At 38.1% G+C, this 17,798-nt stretch overlaps 1 protein-coding gene across 9 annotated transcripts in view; it reads right to left on the bottom strand.

Annotated features, from left to right (window-relative positions):
- The window catches only part of PTPN13 (protein tyrosine phosphatase non-receptor type 13), a 241,934-nt gene that overhangs the window by 48,401 nt on the left and 175,735 nt on the right, over positions 1 to 17,798 (bottom strand). For 7 of the 9 annotated variants that reach the window (XM_008267633.5, XM_089303139.1, XM_008267637.5 and 4 more), the window contains 13 exons: positions 16,156 to 16,622; positions 14,364 to 14,510; positions 12,081 to 12,174; positions 10,786 to 10,871; positions 9,941 to 10,103; positions 8,022 to 8,236; positions 7,812 to 7,910; positions 6,331 to 6,695; positions 4,532 to 4,715; positions 3,083 to 3,241; positions 2,065 to 2,236; positions 1,753 to 1,963; positions 588 to 658 (listed from right to left, as the gene is read on the bottom strand). In XM_008267633.5, the coding sequence (XP_008265855.3) occupies positions 588 to 658; positions 1,753 to 1,963; positions 2,065 to 2,236; positions 3,083 to 3,241; positions 4,532 to 4,715; positions 6,331 to 6,695; positions 7,812 to 7,910; positions 8,022 to 8,236; positions 9,941 to 10,103; positions 10,786 to 10,871; positions 12,081 to 12,174; positions 14,364 to 14,510; positions 16,156 to 16,622 (2,433 nt within the window). The remainder of the gene's footprint in view (positions 1 to 587; positions 659 to 1,752; positions 1,964 to 2,064; positions 2,237 to 3,082; positions 3,242 to 4,531; positions 4,716 to 6,330; positions 6,696 to 7,811; positions 7,911 to 8,021; positions 8,237 to 9,940; positions 10,104 to 10,785; positions 10,872 to 12,080; positions 12,175 to 14,363; positions 14,511 to 16,155; positions 16,623 to 17,798) is intronic. The other 2 variants (XM_008267635.5, XM_008267638.5) reach the window with 1 other exon arrangement.

Below are 17,798 nucleotides of genomic sequence, written 5' to 3'. Positions count from 1 at the left end.
TGACAGCACTCAACTCAGAAGAATATTTAGTCTAGAATAAGAATTAAGTTAATGACAACTGTCACCACTATTACTACTACTACTTATCTTACTATGCTAAAATGTGAGGCAGAGGCTTTTCACTGATATATCCACAATGACCCAAACAGCACCTGCACAGAGTAGAAATTCAGTAAATGTCTGAATAAATTATTAGTGAAAGCATTAAGGTAACTGTTTCACAGATAGTATTATATTTATGCTTCATCATAACCTTACAAGGTAGAGACTAATAGTCTTATTTTATTGATGGGAAATAGAGGCTTATGAATGGATCAAGTTACTTGCTACGGTCAGACAGAACTTATAAACCCAGGTCTATTGGGCTCTAAATTACATGGTCCACTCTGTTGTACTATTTTCTTATTATACATTGAATTTTAGAGATGTTTTCATTTAAATAGAATTTTTTCACTTAGAGAAATGCTGCAACATGTTCTGGAGGGGCAAGAAAAACACTGGATTGACATCATCCAAACGTGCTCTTCAGAACAAAAAATTAGTTACTTCTCCACAACTGTCGTGTCATGAAATGAACAGATCCTTACCATTAGCTTTGGATGACTTTGGGGTTGAAACAGTAGACATCTTTGAACTGGGGATCACTGGATGGCCATCTCTGGGTTGTAAAAAGTGAAAAGACAATTGCAAACTATTTAAGATCTTTGTTTAAATATCCTTTTAACCGTCTGTTAACTAACCTCAGAAGTTTTATTTTGAACAGATTTCAGAGGACCTACGCATCCCCTGAAACTGAGGATAAATTTTATGAGAGTCTACATCTATACATTCTCTGGATAAAGATATTCTTGATAGAAAAAAGATCAAGAATCACTTCATTACCCAATCTTTCCTTGGGTTTCAGCTTAATTCTTCACCCCATTTCCTCTCTTATTTACAACACGGGTAATTTTTATGATCTAATAACTTAGTTCACTATCAGTAGATAGTTCATCACTAACTTACAAGGCATAGTTCATGAAGTTTTATGTATAAAGCCTGATGTGTATTTTCCTTTTATTCTTTTTGAAATTTTAGCTGATTTTTATGTGTCTTTCAGATTATTTAAAGTAAAAATCTCGATGGCACATTAATATTCAAAAGAAGAATAGTCTATCCAAAGTAAGCAGCAGCCAACAATGCTTGTATAGCCCCTTGGAAATAGGGGATTAGCATGCAGTCTTATTGCTGATACTTGAGGGAAGAGGAAGGTTTCCTAAGTTACACGGAATCAGGAGAGCCAATATGCCATTGATGTTAAACATTCCTGTACTTATGCTCTTGCTGGGTAGCCCCAACATGCAAAGCACTGATTTCTTTTTATCTGGGCCATTTATCATGGTTCTTTTTGCAATAAACATCAGCTCTGGCCCTTGCAGCCATCTGGGGAGTGAAGCAGCAGATGGAAGATCTCTCTCTCTCTCTGTAACTCTGACTTTCACATAAATAAATAAATCTTAAAGCAAAAACCCCCAAAGTCAAAGTTCACTTTTATTTTCTGTTACCTGCAACTGAAAACATCCTAACTGATAAATGTGGTAACTACTCTATTAACTACAAGCATGTGTTCAAACACTTACCACTTAATGTTCTTAGAATCTGTTCAAATTTTACTAAGACCTACCAGATTAGTCTTTTGAGGACATAAGTAAAACCAACAACCTGAAATGCATGCACACACATAAACAAAACCCACAAATAATTGCTGAGTACCTTGTTGCTTTCAGCACCACTGAAGGAAGTGACATGTCCAATGCTCTGTTAGCTTCTTCCAAGGTCATTCCTTGTGTGCTGACTCCATTCACATAATGGATAATATCTAATAGCTGGAGATTACCCTCAATAGCTGCAACTGAACTTGGGTTAATATCACTAATATATATCACTTGATGAAAGCTGTCATGACTTCCAGATAAAGAAAAACCTTAAAAGAAAAAAGAACATATTTGTTTTCTCAGTCATCAGAGCACATACTCTTAATCTAGCTGAGAAAATCTTACTGCACAAAGCTTAAATTTTCATTACCCAAATCCTCTTTGTTGCATGTTAATGTAATATCAGGTAGCAAATGAGGCAACACTGGCATCCTGGGTAATTCTAGAATCCGTCCAAGCACTAATCTGACTGTCTTGGGTGCAGCTCGGAGCAGATTCACGGCATCTGTGTGAGTCATGTTTGTAACATCTGTATCATTAACCTACAAAAATGAGAAAGGGACAAGTAATGATTACAACTTTTAGAACAGAGGAGGTAAATTGCCAAGAAAAGATGATAATATCTCTAACATTTTATATATGTTAGCTAGTAAGAAGTTCACAATAAAGAATGGTGTCTGATTTATTGGAATCCTTTTTGGACATCATAAACACAATCATCAAGCAATTATAAATGATAAAATAATGTAAATTCCTAACAAAGGCATCATTATTTTGCTAATACAAGAAATTTATCTTCTGAGTAATTTAAGAAATTTTTTGTCTCTCAGACTTGACACAGCTTTATGCTTTAACTGAGATACAAGGGACTTTCAAATTAAAAAGGGAACTTTTTTTCATTAAGCTGTTGCCTGTATAAAGGCCTTTACTTTTAAATGGTGGAGAAGGAAAATGAACCAAATGTCATATTAATTCAACCTTCTTCCTTCTCCAGTCCTAGCTTGCTCTTCTGTCACATTTGCACAAATTTTCCATTCCTTTCAAATGTCCCACCTTGGGGTAGGCAATGTGGTGTAGCAGATAAAGCTGCGCTCTGCGGTGCTGGCATCCCATTTGGGTGCCTGTTCAAGTCCCGGCTGCTCCACTTCTGATCCCACTCTCTGCTATGGCCTGGGAAAGCAGCAGAAGATGGCCCAAGTCCTTGGGCCCCTGCACCCATCTGGCAGACCTGGAAGAAGCTCTTGGCTCCTGGCTTCAGATTGGCGCAGCCGGCCGTTGCGGCCAATTGGGGAGTGAACCAGCAGATGGAAGACCTCTCTCTCTCTCTCTCTGCCTCTCTATAACTCTGCCTTTCAAATAATAAGTAAATCTTTAAGAAAAAGTCTCACCTTTAGGAGCCTATCTCCAGGTTTTAGCCTTCCATCACTTTTGGCTGGATCCTGTAGTACATCATGCACATAACAACCAATACTCTGATTGCCTTTGGTTACCGTAAAACCCAGGCTTCCTTTTTCTGATTTAATTAGGGTGATTAGGAGTTCTACTTCCTAAAGAGAGAAAACAGGGATTCCTTTAGGTTGTCTATTTGGCCCTACAGATAAACAGAAAGGTAACCGTTAATTCCCTTGATTAACAGAGGAGAAAACCAAACCTTAAAACTTAATTTGACCACGTGAAGCCTATCTCCCCACCCTCACAATGCATGCGGAAGCTGGGTTCAGTACAACACTGTGGAACTGACTAGAGACAGCAGAGACAGGCTGTCCGTGCTTCCATTCTACACTCAGGCTAACTGTGCACACCACAGTGCTTATGATAATCAGAGAATACTTTTTAGGGGAAAAGGTTCAGAAAGATTCTTTATCTGTTTCTGAACAACCAAGATAGATGCCTAGAGCCCTAAAAGGAAGTGTTTTTTTTTGGGCAAAAACATGAAATTTTTGGATGGTTATACATATCACAACTTCATTTTTTTATATATGCAAACAAAAATAATTTTTAAGACTTCATAATGCTTGCTTACACTGGTAATGACAGATTTCTAAGAAAATTGATTAAAAAATCATTATTTTTATTTTGTTAAGAATGAAACTGAAGGTATATGCATAATAAACACACAATTATAGGTAAACAAAATATCTGGAATGATTAACTCTAAAATGTTTATGATTTTTGAGTTGTGAGATTATAGATGGTTTTAATCTTTTATACTTTTTCTACAATAAGAATTTTTAAAAAACAGTATTGAAAAACACTCACTTTCTGCATGTAAAGGATATTATACTTGGAGATCTGGTTTCCAAACTTAACCTGTAGGTTTAGAAGTTCTAGGGCTATTTACAGAATAAAGGATTCCATTTGGGCACACAGAGAACGTGTGGAGGGGAAAATAAACTACATTTAGACTTGATTAAAAATTAAATAATGCATAAGAATTTGAGAAAGAAACATAATGTTTACTAAGCATCTAGTCTCTAGCATGTACCATACTAGGTGCTTTGCTTAAGTTATTTCACTTGATTCTCACCATCATTCTATGAGAGTATGGCCCCCATTATATAGGCAACACTACTACAACTCCAAAGAAGTGATCTGTTTACAGGCATCTGCCTAATTACAGCAAGTTGATGGTAGAATCAAGATTTGTACACAGATCTTTTTGTCCTTTTTCCTAATTTCTCAGCAGAGAAACCATGTTAGATATGTTATTCATTTATTAGACACAGATATGAAGCTACTCAAAACAATAGCTTTCTTTTCAACAGGAAAACATTGTGTATCTTCATTGAGAAAATACAGAAATTTTTTTTTTTTTAAATACAGAGCAAGTAACTCACCAGCTCAAAGTCTTCCAGGTGGTCTTCTAGTTCATTTTTCGAAGCTGTTGTCAAGTTTTCCGATCTGGTCACTTCAGAAGTCTGATGTACATATTTTTCCACTGGATTGTTGTCAATGGATTCTGACTGGGGTTGACAACTGTGCCCAGGAGTCACAGCCATTGGTACAGGGGAAGGAGGATTACTGGAGACAAAGAAACAAGACTATTTTCAAATATACTTCAATGCCAATAAGCCTGTATCACAAAAGAAAATGTTTAACAAATATTCATGCCTGGTTTTGATTGAGATCTTAACTACTTTTTTGTCTGACCCTGGACTATGAATTGATTCCACATTTGCTACTTGCTAACATTACCATTTTTTTTTTCTGTTCAGGGTCTATTTTGAAGAAGCTCTACAAGTTGCATAAAGTCAGTAAGAGAGGTTAAATAAATATACTTTCGATTCCCAGTTATTAATTCAGAAGCTAAAGCCAATGTTATCAGAAGCCTATGTTTCAACATAATAATGAAAAGAAGAGATTAAGAACAAAATCATACTCCTGTAGTTATTTTGAATGATAGATTAGGAAAAAAAAAAAACCTGAACAAAAATGCTTGGATCTGGATAAACACAAAGACATATTTATACAGTAAAATATATGAAAAACTGTTTGAGGTACAGATTTGGTATTTCTCTTCATTTTCTTGTTAAAATTTTGATTTATTTATTTAAAAGGCAGAGTGACAGGGAGAGGGAGAGACAGAGAGGGGGAGAGAAGAGGGAGAGAAGGACAAGGAGAAGGAGAGGGAGGGGGAGGGAGGGACGGAGAGATCCACTTTATCCATCTTTCATCCACTGATTCATTCCCCAAATGATGCTATGGCCCAGGCTGGGCCAGGCTGAAGCTAGGAGCCAGGAACCCCATCCTGGTCTCTTATGTGGCAGGGGCCCAAGTACTTGGGTATCTTTGCTGTCTTCCCATGCACATTAGTAGGGAGCTGGATTGGAAGCAGAGCAGCCAGGTCTTGAACCATTACTTCAACAGTGGCCTAACCTGCTGTGCCACATTGCCAGTTCTGTGGTCTTTTTTTTTTTTTTTTTGTATTTGTCTATGTTTTCATTCGTGTCTTCTTTCCCCATTTAACGTGTCCTCCCATTTGCTAACTCTCTACCTTTTCCTATCCATAATTTCCCTCTGCATTATCCTAAATAAACTTTTTCTTAAAACTTTTTTTTGTTGTTGTTGACAGGCAGAGTGGACAGTGAGAGAGACAGAGAGAAAGGTCTTCCTTTGCCGTTGGTTCACCCTCCAATGGCCGCCGCGGCCAGCGCGCTGCGGCCAGCGCACCGTGCTGATCCGAAGGCAGGAGCCAGGTGCTTCTCCTGGTCTCCCATGGGGTGCAGGGCCCAAGCACTTGGGCCATCCTCCACTGCCCTCCCGGGCCACAGCAGAGAGCTGGCCTGGAAGGGGGGCAACCACAACAGAATCTGGTGCCCCGACTGGGACTAGAACCTGGTGCCGGCGCCGCTAGGTGGAGGATTAGCCTAGTGAGCCGCAGCGCCGGCAAAACATTTTTCTTAATATTAGCAAATATGTTCAGGGAAGAAGCAAGACTCAGCTTGACTGGTTAGGCAGCTTACCAGTTTTCTAACTAAAATTCAATCCCATCAGGGAGATATCTGATAAAGTCATCATTTGGCTAATCATTGTGAAGTTCATAAAAAGATATATTTCATTCTTCAAGAAATGTGTGTTGCTGCTACTCTTGTTAACAACCAGTTTTTCTGAGTATTACACATAATATTGACAATACCTGTCTTCAAATTCAGTTTTACTGGGCATTTTCTGAGGATAGTAAAACATTGTACAAATGATATCTTCTTGACTGTTGGGTTTTTCATGTTGACTTGGTGCCTGTGATACCATGTTGCTTAGAGTCTGATGCAAAGTTGACCTCCAGGTCGTATCTGATATCTTTGCTGGAGCTTTCACTAGGTCATCTTCTCCACTTCCACTGCTGTCACTGTAACTGTCTCTCCTGGATGGAGACCTGCGTTGCTTCTTGCTTCTGTCAGACATTTCATTTTCATCTGAGCTGGTGCCTTGCTCCGCACAGGATGGTTGAGAAGTGTCTTTACTGCAGTTGGGAAGTACTTGAGCTGGGGAATGCAGTGGGGTCTATAAGAGACACATTTAAAGAGCTCAGAGGGTGACTCTGAAAACAAACACTCAACAGAAAATCAACTTGCTAAATAACAGTCCTTTCTACTAAAATATTCCATTAATTTAATAAAAGTAATTTATGCATTAAGAGTTCCATTCAGTTCTTGTGCCCCAATCAAAGTACCTCTTAAAATGCTATGCATTTTTACAGAAATGTTACTTTTCTATTAATGTGTTACTAACACTTCCTTTCACTCCAGTATAAGGGCTAAGGCATGTGGCACAGATACTACTGCCTTTCAAACTCAACAATCATGGTTTGTTGGTAAGAAAACACTATTTTCAGTAGACAGGCCAAAGGCAGACTTTCTTTAATTATCTTAGTGCTCACTTATGTTTGGACTCTTACCTGTCATTATGAAATTTGCACAAATTTCATACATAATCATCAAAATAGATTTTTGGATAATTTAGCTATTCCTTGCCATAAAAAAAGGTAAATGGATAAGCGTATCCCTTTCTCTATGACTTCTAATTTTTTTTTACTGATTTATTTTTGATGTAATGTTTTGCTTTGTTTTTAAGACTTATTTCATTTACTTGAAAGGCAGATTTACAGAGAAAGAGGGAGAGAGAGAAAAGCGAGGTTCTCCATCTGCTGGTTCACTCTCCAAATGGCCACAAAGGCAAGGGCTGGGCCAGGCTGAAGCCAGGAGTCAGGAGCCTCTTTCGGTTCTCCCATGTGGTTGCAGGGGCCCAAGCACTTGGGCCACCCTCTCTCTGCTGCCTTCCCATGTGCATTAGCGGGGAGCTGGATTGGAAGCGCAGCAGCTGGGACCCATATGGGATGCTGGTGCTGCAAGTGGCTGCTTTTACCTGCTATGCTACTGTGCTGGCCTTGACTTTTTTTTTTTTAAAGGCTAAAAATTTTAAAATAACTTGTATTTTAATCCAGAGTACTCAGAATTAGAACTACTTTTCTTTGTTTGATTCAATGAAGAAATAGACCCAGCTAAGACTTCTAGCCAAAGAAGTAGCTATGTTAATCCATGATACGGCTACTACAGCTAAATTAGTCAATAACTAAATTGATATTCTATAAAAATATCAAGTACTTTTCATAGGTCTCACCAAGAAAGCAGTGTCAATTTCTGGAAGCACACCAGGTGGAGGTCTGCACAGAAGCAAGGATACCTCAGGAGCTGTTCCCCTGAGAGCAGATATGACTTCCTAGGGGAATCACCAATGACAAAGGAAGGGACAGTTAAACCAGTCTAGTGAAACCATCCCGACCAGCCACTCCCCTGGACACCTGCTGCTCTCAGGGTGTGAGGCGCTCACCTGCTGGGATAGTCCTTTCAAGGAGGCTCCATTTACTTTCAAGATAACGTCACCCACGTCAATCTGTCCACTTTCTGCAGCAGGCTGTCCAGGAAAAAGCTTTTTAACTCTCACTATGCTGGCATTTATTTGCTCGGGTATAAGATTATCTTCTCGAGAAAAACTGAATCCTAGGCCTGAGCTATTTTTAAATAACTTTACCTCAAATGTATTTTCTGGAAGAAAAAAAGACATAAAAATAGAAGTATTCTGAAAGTGCTGTGTATAGGTATGAACATACAAACATATTTTGAAGCACATTTAAAAAGCCCAGTTCCCATGACATTTACAGTTCTCTATGTACTTTTTGTACCCTATTTCACACTCTTTATCCTGAAGAAAACTCAGTGTACTAACTGCAAAAACCAAGGGGTTTGCATAGAACATAGTTCTAAAAGTAGACTTCTGAAAATAAAATTAAGCTTCAACCCATGTGCTTTATAGGGCAGCATAAAAACGGAGAGAGAAAACGGGATAAATCCAGGGAAAAAGAGATGGGAGAGAAATTCAGGGAGACAATAAGAGAGAGATCATTAAGAACAGCTAAGTAAATGATAGAAAAAGGTATGGGAAAATAAATTAACACTACAGTATTTTGGTGAGATGTAATTTAATCTAGATAAATTGCAATGATATCCCAATAAAATTATATGCAACAAAATAAATGAAAAGCACACTAACCAGGAAAGAATGAGAAAACGTATTTAAACAAAGAATAGTGAAAGAGATAAAGAATAAAAAGCAACATAATAAAGTTGGGACATGAATTTTGTATTCATATTCAGGAAAAATAATACAGGCTGGACTCTTTTTTTCTTTTTTTGGGACTGACTCAGAGTTTCTAACATTTCTGTCATCAGATAAACAAATAAACATGTGTGTCATCAAGTAAGAAATAAAAAAGAAAAAAAATGATTTTATACTATCAGCAAATTTTATAAAGGACATGTAAGCCCCTCAAAAGGAAGAAAGAAGGAGCTCCAGAATAAAGGGTCCTTTAGTATTATCAGTATATCTAACTTTATGAAAAACTCACTACTACACCTTTCTTGATTTTACTACTAATGAGTAAGATGATCAAAGGCTGGCATAGGTGATAAGAAAGACCAGTATCTGGGGACCAGTAAGTGAATTTCTGTTTAGGGTTAGCTTCATAAATCCACAGAAATATAGAAAAGAGTCAAGGTTTCATATGGGTTTAAATCCATGCTCAGCAATTATTCATGCTTTTTTTTTTATACCAAATTTCACCTTTGAATTGACAAATATTTAAGTAACACATTATTAAAATGACATAATCATTCAGGTCTTCAATATCCAATTTCTTCCTTCCTTCCTTCCTTCCTTCCTTTTTTTTTTTTTTTTTTTTGAAAGGCAGAGCTGGACAGTAAGAGAGAGAGAGACAGAAAGGTCTTCCTTCCGTTGGTTCACGCCCCAAATGGCTGCTACGGCCGGCCTGCTGTGCTGATCCGAAGCCAGGAGCCAAGTGCTTCCTCCTGGTCTCCCATGGGGTGCAGGGCCCAAGGACTTGGGCCATCCTCCACTGCCTTCCCAGGCCACAGCAGAGAGCTGGACTGGAAGAGGAGCAACCAGGACAGAATCCGGCGCCCCAACTGGGACTAGAACCCGGGGTGCCGGCGCCGCAGGCGGAGGATTAGCCTAGTGAGCCGTGGCGCCGGCCTATTATCCAATTTCATTATCAGACTCCATGAATGACAAATATGTTTTTTTATTCAGTATGGTACTGCATCACATTATTAGTTATACTTGACAAAAATAACTAAAGAGACTAAGGTATAAATCATATTCCAACGTGTAAAAATCCAACTTTGATTAAATCAGGAATCATTAGATAAAAAGACAGTTTTCTAAGGCCTGACCTTCAGTGACAAAGCTGTAGTCTTTGACATGAGTAGTTTTTTTCACCATTTTTTCTGGGGCTTGACCTTGGGTATCCTGATATGGAAGGGTGCACTGTGGGGTCACAGGGACACGTTCTTTGGATGGTGAAGACTGTCCCTTTTCTAACAACAGATGAACCACCTGGACAAATGGAATAGCACTTCATTAATTCAAAAGAATAAGAAAATAGATAACATTTCAGGGTTGTGTATAGTTAATAGTATAAAATGATTTAAAATAACTACTGGTTCCCCAAAATAGTAGTGGGAGAAAAAAATGAGACCAAAGTGATTGAAGTTTCTAAATCAAGTTTCTGTATAAAAAGTTAAATTAAAAAGAAAAAAGATCTACTTTAAAAACATGTCAAAATCTATGATAATAACATAAACATGTAATAGAAAACTTGGCTATTAGGGAAAAAACACCACTCCACTATAAAAACTACTATGAATAATTTAGTAAAGGCCATGACTCAAATGTACTTGATTAAATAAATTTAACCTTTGGGCTGAAGACTAAGAATGAAAATTACCAGAAATTAGTTGATGCCTATTAAATTTTTAAAAATACAATCTCTACCCCAATGTTTGTGAGCTTCCTTTGGTAATTATAGGGCTAAATGTCATATAGAAAGCCAGCTTCCTCAGCAAAAAACCTCTTGTTGCAATACTTGCTTCCAACCAGAATACTTGTAACCAATCAGAATTGTTATATGTCAGTCTTCATTTCCTGACTAATTGACAAATAAGGTTGATAATACTGACACATGAGTATTTATCTTCTTCTAAGGTTATCATAGAAGGTTGGTATAATGATCGATTACCTGTCCTGTATTTCTCAGTGTTTCCACAGCTTGTTTATGTGTAGCTCCTTCTAGACTAACTCCGTTGACAGCTAGGACACGATCACCTATAAATCAGGCAGTTATTTTGAAAGAAACAAAGCATAAAATAAATATTTTTACATGAACTTTTTTTTTCCTTTTTGACAGGCAGAATGGATAGTGAGAGAGAGAGACAGAGAGAAAGGTCTTCCTTTTGCCATTGGTTCACCCTCCAATGGCCGCCGTAGCCGGCGCACCACGCCGATCCGAAGCCAGGAGCCAGGTACTTCTCCTGGTCTCCCATGCGGGTGCAGGGCCCAAGTACTTGGGTCATCCTCCACTGCACTCCCGGGCCACAGCAGAGAGCTGGCCTGGAAGAGGGGCAATCGGGACAGAATCCGGCACCCCGACCGGGACTAGAACCCGGTGTGCTGGCGCCACAAGGCGGAGGATTAGCCCAGTGAGCCACGGCGCCAGCCTTTACATGAGCTTTAACATCTGCCAGTCTTATATAGAATTATTTAAGGAGAGGCAGACAAATTCTGGACAAAACTGTGTCACTTAGTTTCTTTAATATATAATTTATTTCTCAATTCTATAGCCAATCTTAGGTATATTTTAGAATAATATCAATATACAAATCAATTTAAATCATGAGAAAAGATGAACTATAAATGTTAAGAGATAGAGGGAAGTCCATTTATTAAAAATGCAGATGTCAGCATTTTTACAAGAGCACTATCTCTTTCCCATTCTCTGGCACTTTCCTTCTTAGTATGTGCAAAACATGAACTAAAATACTGTCTGGATTGATACTAGAGAATAAGCTGTTAAGAATTTTTGGAGGGGCTGGTGCTATGTCATAGTGGGTAAAACCACTGCCCAAGGTGCCAGCATCCCGTATGGGTGCCAGTTTGAGTCCCTGCTACTCCAATTTGCCTGGGAAAGCAGCAGAAGATGGCCCAACTGGGAGACCCGGAAGAAGCTCCTGGCTCTGGACCGGTCCAGCTCCAGCCTTTGCAGCCATTTGGGGAGTGAACCAGTGGATGGAAGATCTCGATCTCTCTCTCTCTCTCTCTCACTCACTCACTCACTGTTTTAAATAAATAAATAAATAAATCTTAAAAAAATTTTTTTGGAACAGCATCAGGGAATTTCTAAATGTTTTAATTTTTATAATTGAGTATGTTCTTATTTCATATTATGAGCTTGAAGGTCTATGTAACTTTCTGTTTTCTTCTCTATTTGTGGTAGTATTTATGCATAGAATTCCTACAAACACACATATACTCTACCTTTGTGAATTCTACCATCAGACTCTGCTGCTCCTTTGGGAATAACAGCTTTCACATAAATGCCACCATGTCTGACACTCGTATTCACACCTCCCTAAACAGGAAAAGACAAATTAACAATAATAATAATAAAATCTTTTGTACTCACTCCTTTCCCCCCCAGAAACCTTTTATTTAAGGTATACAAACTTCATGTGTTTCATAAATACAAACCTATGTTAGGAACATAGTGATTCCTCCCACCCTACGCTCTCTCCTACCTGCACTCCCACCCTTCTTACTCCTCCCTCTCCTATTCCCATTCTTATTTTTTACTAAGAACTATTTTCAATTAACTTTATACACATGAGATTAATCCTGCACTGTTATACTCACTCGTAAATGTGATTCCTAGAAAGAATTCAATTTGCCAAAGTAGTCATATATCAGCACGTGAGACTATTTCAATACCCTAGAATATTTGTAACTATGTTTTCCAAATGACAAGGCTGTCTCTTTTCTGTAAAACTCTTTATTCAATTTAGAATATAACAATATGGCAGATCTTGACTATATGAGGAATTGCTCTTGATCAATCCACAGCATGCATTATGAGCAAGCAGAAAGCAAAATCTATCTATGTAAAATTAGTGTGGGAAGATAACTATCAGAAAAAAACAGTATATGGAGTAGCATGCTTCAGATTTGTGCATCTGAAAGCAAATTCTATTAGTCAAGGAAAAATAAGTTTTTTTATTTTAGAAGGCTTTGGAGGTTTTCTAAAAATGGGATAGATGAGACCTAATGAATCAATTTTCTATCTCTAATGCATATAAAACATTTTTCTCCCTTTACAATAAAAACAATATAATTCTAAAGAAATTAAGAGGAAGAAGAAAAATGTCATATTTTAAAATGTGCTATAAAATTAGGTTTAATTTTCTGATCTCAATATATTTATAGTACTAAGTTTCTAAGTAGCTTTTTAAAAAAGCTTTTATGTAATGAATGCAAATTTCATAGGTACAACTTTAGGAATATAGTGGTTCTTCCCCCATACCCTCCCTCCCACCCCCACTCCCATCCTACCTCCTAGTCCCTCCCCCATCCCATTCTTCATTAAGATTCATTTTTAATTAACTATATACAGAAGACCAACTCTATACTAAGTAAAGATTTCAACAATTTGTACCCCTCCCCCCACAATAGATGAAGTACTGTTTGAGAATAAGTTTTGCAGTTAATTGTCATAGTACAACTCATTAAGGACAGAAGTTCCACGTGGGGAGTAAGTGCACAGTGACTTTGTTGTTAATTTAATTAACACTCTTATTTATGACATTAGTGATTATCTGAGGCTCTTGAAAAGAGCTGCGAAGGCTGTGGAAGACTTTTGTGACTCTAAGTGGCTTTTAAAAATTACCAATACTCTTCAAATATGATAATGTTATAATTTAGGGACAGTATATTCATTAATATAACTACAACAGGGGCCTACTTTGTGCTGAAGGGTAAAGATGGTGCATTCCACACTGGCATCCCATATGGGTGCCGGTTCATGTCCTAGCTGCTCCACTTCCCATCCACATCCCTGCTAACGGCCTGGAAAAAGCAGCAGAAGATGGCTCAAGGGCTTGGGACCCTGCTACCCACATGGGAGACATGGATAAAGCACCTGGTTCTTGGCTTCAGCCTAGCCCAGACCTGGCCATTGTGGCCATCTGGGGAGTGAATCAGCAGATGAAAGAGCTCTATCTGTCCCTTTTTCTGTAATTCTACCTTTGAAATAGATAAATAAATCTTTAAAGAAAATCCCAAAAAGCTCTACAATAGTTTCATCAAATATCCTATGCATATATGTTAATTATCTTACAGAAACATATATTTCTTGGAAACCTCTAATTTTCAGATACTAAACATGCTTACAAAGTATAATACATGATGAAGCGAAAGGAAATACAAATAGACATAGTCCTCAATATTCATGATGTAGGTTAAAGATGCATCATCTCATTATTCCATGTTCATGCAGAAACTATCAAATATATATAAAGTATATGCATTAATTTTGTAAGTTTTATATTCAGATTAAGCAAGCATGAAATCTACAGGGGAAAGGCAACATGTATCTTATTTTAAGCCACAAGAGAAAAATGAGTAGTATATTCTCAATTTTTAAAAAGGTTTTAAGATACGCTTCAATTTTTATATTTTGACCAGTATCTCATTTTAAGCAAAATAATTCAACTACTAAGTTGGTATATGATAGGCCTTTGAAGTGAAGAAGAGAAAACATTTGAAAACCTTGTCAAACAGTACCGTGACACTTATCCCCAAGCTGTTATCATTTTTAGTCAGTTCAACCTCAAAGATTTCTCCAGGTTTAGGAGGTGATGAAGAAAAAGTTTTAAAATTCATTTTGTTGGATGTATTCATTGAGCAGGAAGATTCCTTAATAAAGAAAAACAAACAAGGATTTCTTGTTAGAGCCCAAATGAATTTTTACTGGAAAATAAATGTGTTTTTTGGCAAAATTAAGAAAAAAAAAAAACCACAAGATGTTAAGGGATATTATAGGGTATATTCAAAGAACATGTGTATTGGACAAATCTTAGAGATCATTTAGTCCAATGCATTTATATTCTATGGCTGAGAAACTGATGGCCAGAGATTTAGGTGCTTATTTCAGGTTAAACAGGTATGGCAAGGGAAACCTGGATCCCTGTTTGAACCTGGTTTTTACATCATCTTCATTCAGTGTTTTTCATACCCCCAAACTCACAAAATATTTCTGTTTTCTTTAGAAATCAATATATATTGAGCAGTAGTTTCTAATTGCAAAGCTCTGTTTAGAAGGTGAAACTTCTAGTGAGGAATGTTGATTTTGCAGTGAGAAAAAGTATTTGGTTCTTTTCTAAATCTACTTTTGAATATGAGTTTAAATTTATGTAATTTCTAAGAGTGAGCTACTTTCAATGTTGTTAGTATCATCTGTTAAGTACTTTAGAAGAAATTAGGCTGTGAATATTAAATTCAGCTGCCCATATAAACTATTCAGAGAATGATTTTTCAAATAAAGCTTTCTTATTAATATAAATATAATAAATATTAATATAAAGTATATTAGCAGATGAACAATCTATAGGAAAACAACATAATCTGAATATCTTTGTGTTATCAAGTAGCAATTTTTTAGAATTAGAGTCATTTTAGAGTTAGTGTTCAAATCTTCTAATTTCACTGAAAGTTAGCAGGAAATGCAATAGCAGTTAGTAGCAGAAGATATAAACCTTTCTTTCTTTCTGGAATAACCTAAGCAGCTTGTAGAATATATTGCCCTGGGCCCGATGCTGTGGTGTAGTGGATTAAGCTGCTGCCTACAGTGCCAGCATTCTATATGGGCACCAGTTCAAGACCTGGCTACTCCACTTCCTATCTAGCTCTCTGCTATGGCCTGGGAAAGCAGCAGAAAATGGCCCAAGTCCTTAGTTCCCTGCACCCGCGTGGGAGACCCAGAAGCAGCTCCTGGCTTCTGGCTTCGGATCGGCACAGCTCTGGCAGTTTCAGCCAACTGATGAGTGAACCAGCAGATGGAAGACCTCTCTCTGCCTCTGCCTCTGCCTCTGCCTCTCCTCTTTGTGTAACTCTTTCAAATAAATAAATCAATCTTAAAAAAAAAAAAGAACATTTTGCTCTGTATCATATTTGCTGTTGTTAAATTAAAAAAAAAAAACATCCCAAGGGGCTGGTGCTGTGGCTTAGTAGCTTACACCTTTGCCTGCAGCACTGGCATCCTATGTCAGTGCTGGTTTGAGTCCCAGCTGTTCCACTTCTGATCCAGCTCCCTGCTAATGGCCTGGGCAATCAGCGGAGGATGCTCCATGCAGTTGGGCCCCTGCACCCACGTGGGAGACCTGGAAGAAGCTCCTGACTCCTGACTTTCGATGAGTCCAGCTCCAGCCTTTGTGGCCATTTGGGGAATGAACCAGAGGATGGAAGATCTCTCTGTCTCTTCCTCTCCCTGTCTATAACTCTGCCTCTCAAATAAATAAATACATTTTTTCAAAAAGCCCAAAGATTTAAAATTAGACTATGCCTTTTTTGGTGTCTGATGATCCTGACTGCTGGCATAAGTGGCTTCATCCATGTCTGAGTCTCCATGGTCAGAGCAGTCTGTCATGTCCGCAATGCCTGGCCGCTTAGCTTTGCTCTGATTACTGCCAGTGGACATCCTCATTTTCTCAGTAGCTTTAGACATTACCGATGGGGAAGGGCTGCCATGCTGTGATTCCTGCCAGGCTCGTTCACCTAAATGGCCAGCAAAGAAACCATTGACCTGGCTCTGGGACAAGCTAGCACTCTCAGTCCTGGAATCTTGAGAACTAAGGCTTCCTTCCCGGAGGCCCCCGGAAAGCCCAAAGGAGTTTTCTGCGATGTGCCTCAGGGTACCACGTGGCCAGTGGTGATCCTCGGAAGACGAATCCATAGGACTATCTTGCATGTAGGAAGGTTTCTTCATGTAGTTTTTCACTCCATTGGCAAGATGCACAGGGGTAGAAGGCACTAAAAGTCAAAATCCATCAATGAAAATCACAAGTTAGTGACATATATCTGTGCCTACACATATGCGAGGTTCCCTGAAGACTGTTGAGAGGATTTTAGACATAACATGTGCAAAACAACTGACTCAGGCTGGAACCACGACACGGATGCTGGATTCCTTTTATGTCCGGTACTCCCTGACTTTGGTCATTCTTGTAACAACCTCTACTGAAATATGTACCCTTCTTGCCTTAGCTCCTCATTTCCATTCTCCAAATCCCATTGCAAATCAGTCTCCTCTCTGAAGACTTTTCTGATTCCAAAGATAATTTATAGTAACATATAATTTGAGTCTCCAATACCCTTGGTTCTTATTTAGATAATATTTGTTTGCATACTTCTTTGATATTGTCCTACCAGACTGCATTTTTTTGATTCCAAATAATTTTCAAGGAAGGCAATTCCAAATTCCTTTTATATATTTCTTATCAGAAGCAACTTAAGAGAGTTTTCTGAGGACACAAATCCCAAAGAGACATATGGAAAATTATAGACGTAAATATATAAAAAACGGAAAGTTTTATGTAGCAAGAAACACCAAGGAAAAAACAGAGTAATGAACAACCAGAAAGAAAATATTTGTAACAATGAAAATAACTAGAGTTGGGGCTGGTGCTGTGGCACAGCAGGTTAATGCCTTGGCTCATATGGGCGCCAGTTCGAGACCCGGCTGCTCCACTTCCAATCCAGCTCTCTGTTATGGCCTGGGAAAGCAGTACAAGATGACCCAAGTCCTTGGGCCCCTGCACCCACATGGGAAACCCAGAAGAAGCTCCTGGCTCCTACCTTCAGACTGGTGCAACTCTGACTGTTACGGCCAATTGGAGAGTGAACCAGCAGATGGAAGACCTCTCTCTCTCTCTCTCTCTCTCTCTGCCTCTCCTCTCTCTGTGTAACTCTGACTTCCAAATAAATTAATAAATCTTTAAAAAAATAACCAGAGCTGATATCTCTAATATACAAAGTTTGCAAAATTTATGGAAAATTTTAAGAACTCCTATGGAAGAATATGATATATAGACTGGAAAATTGGAGTAAAATATAAATAACTAATAAATATATGAAAAGACATTCTTACTGTTGCTCAGGGATGTGCAGTATAATGCAGTTTTCTACCTATTGAGAATGGATAGTAAA

Source organism: Oryctolagus cuniculus, chromosome 8, assembly GCF_051225735.1.
Source record: "Oryctolagus cuniculus isolate XC-2025 breed Fujian yellow rabbit chromosome 8, ASM5122573v1, whole genome shotgun sequence".
NCBI lineage: Eukaryota > Metazoa > Chordata > Mammalia > Lagomorpha > Leporidae > Oryctolagus > Oryctolagus cuniculus.
The sequence above is the reverse complement of the archived record's forward strand: the minus strand, read 5'-3'. Positions and strand labels throughout refer to the sequence as shown.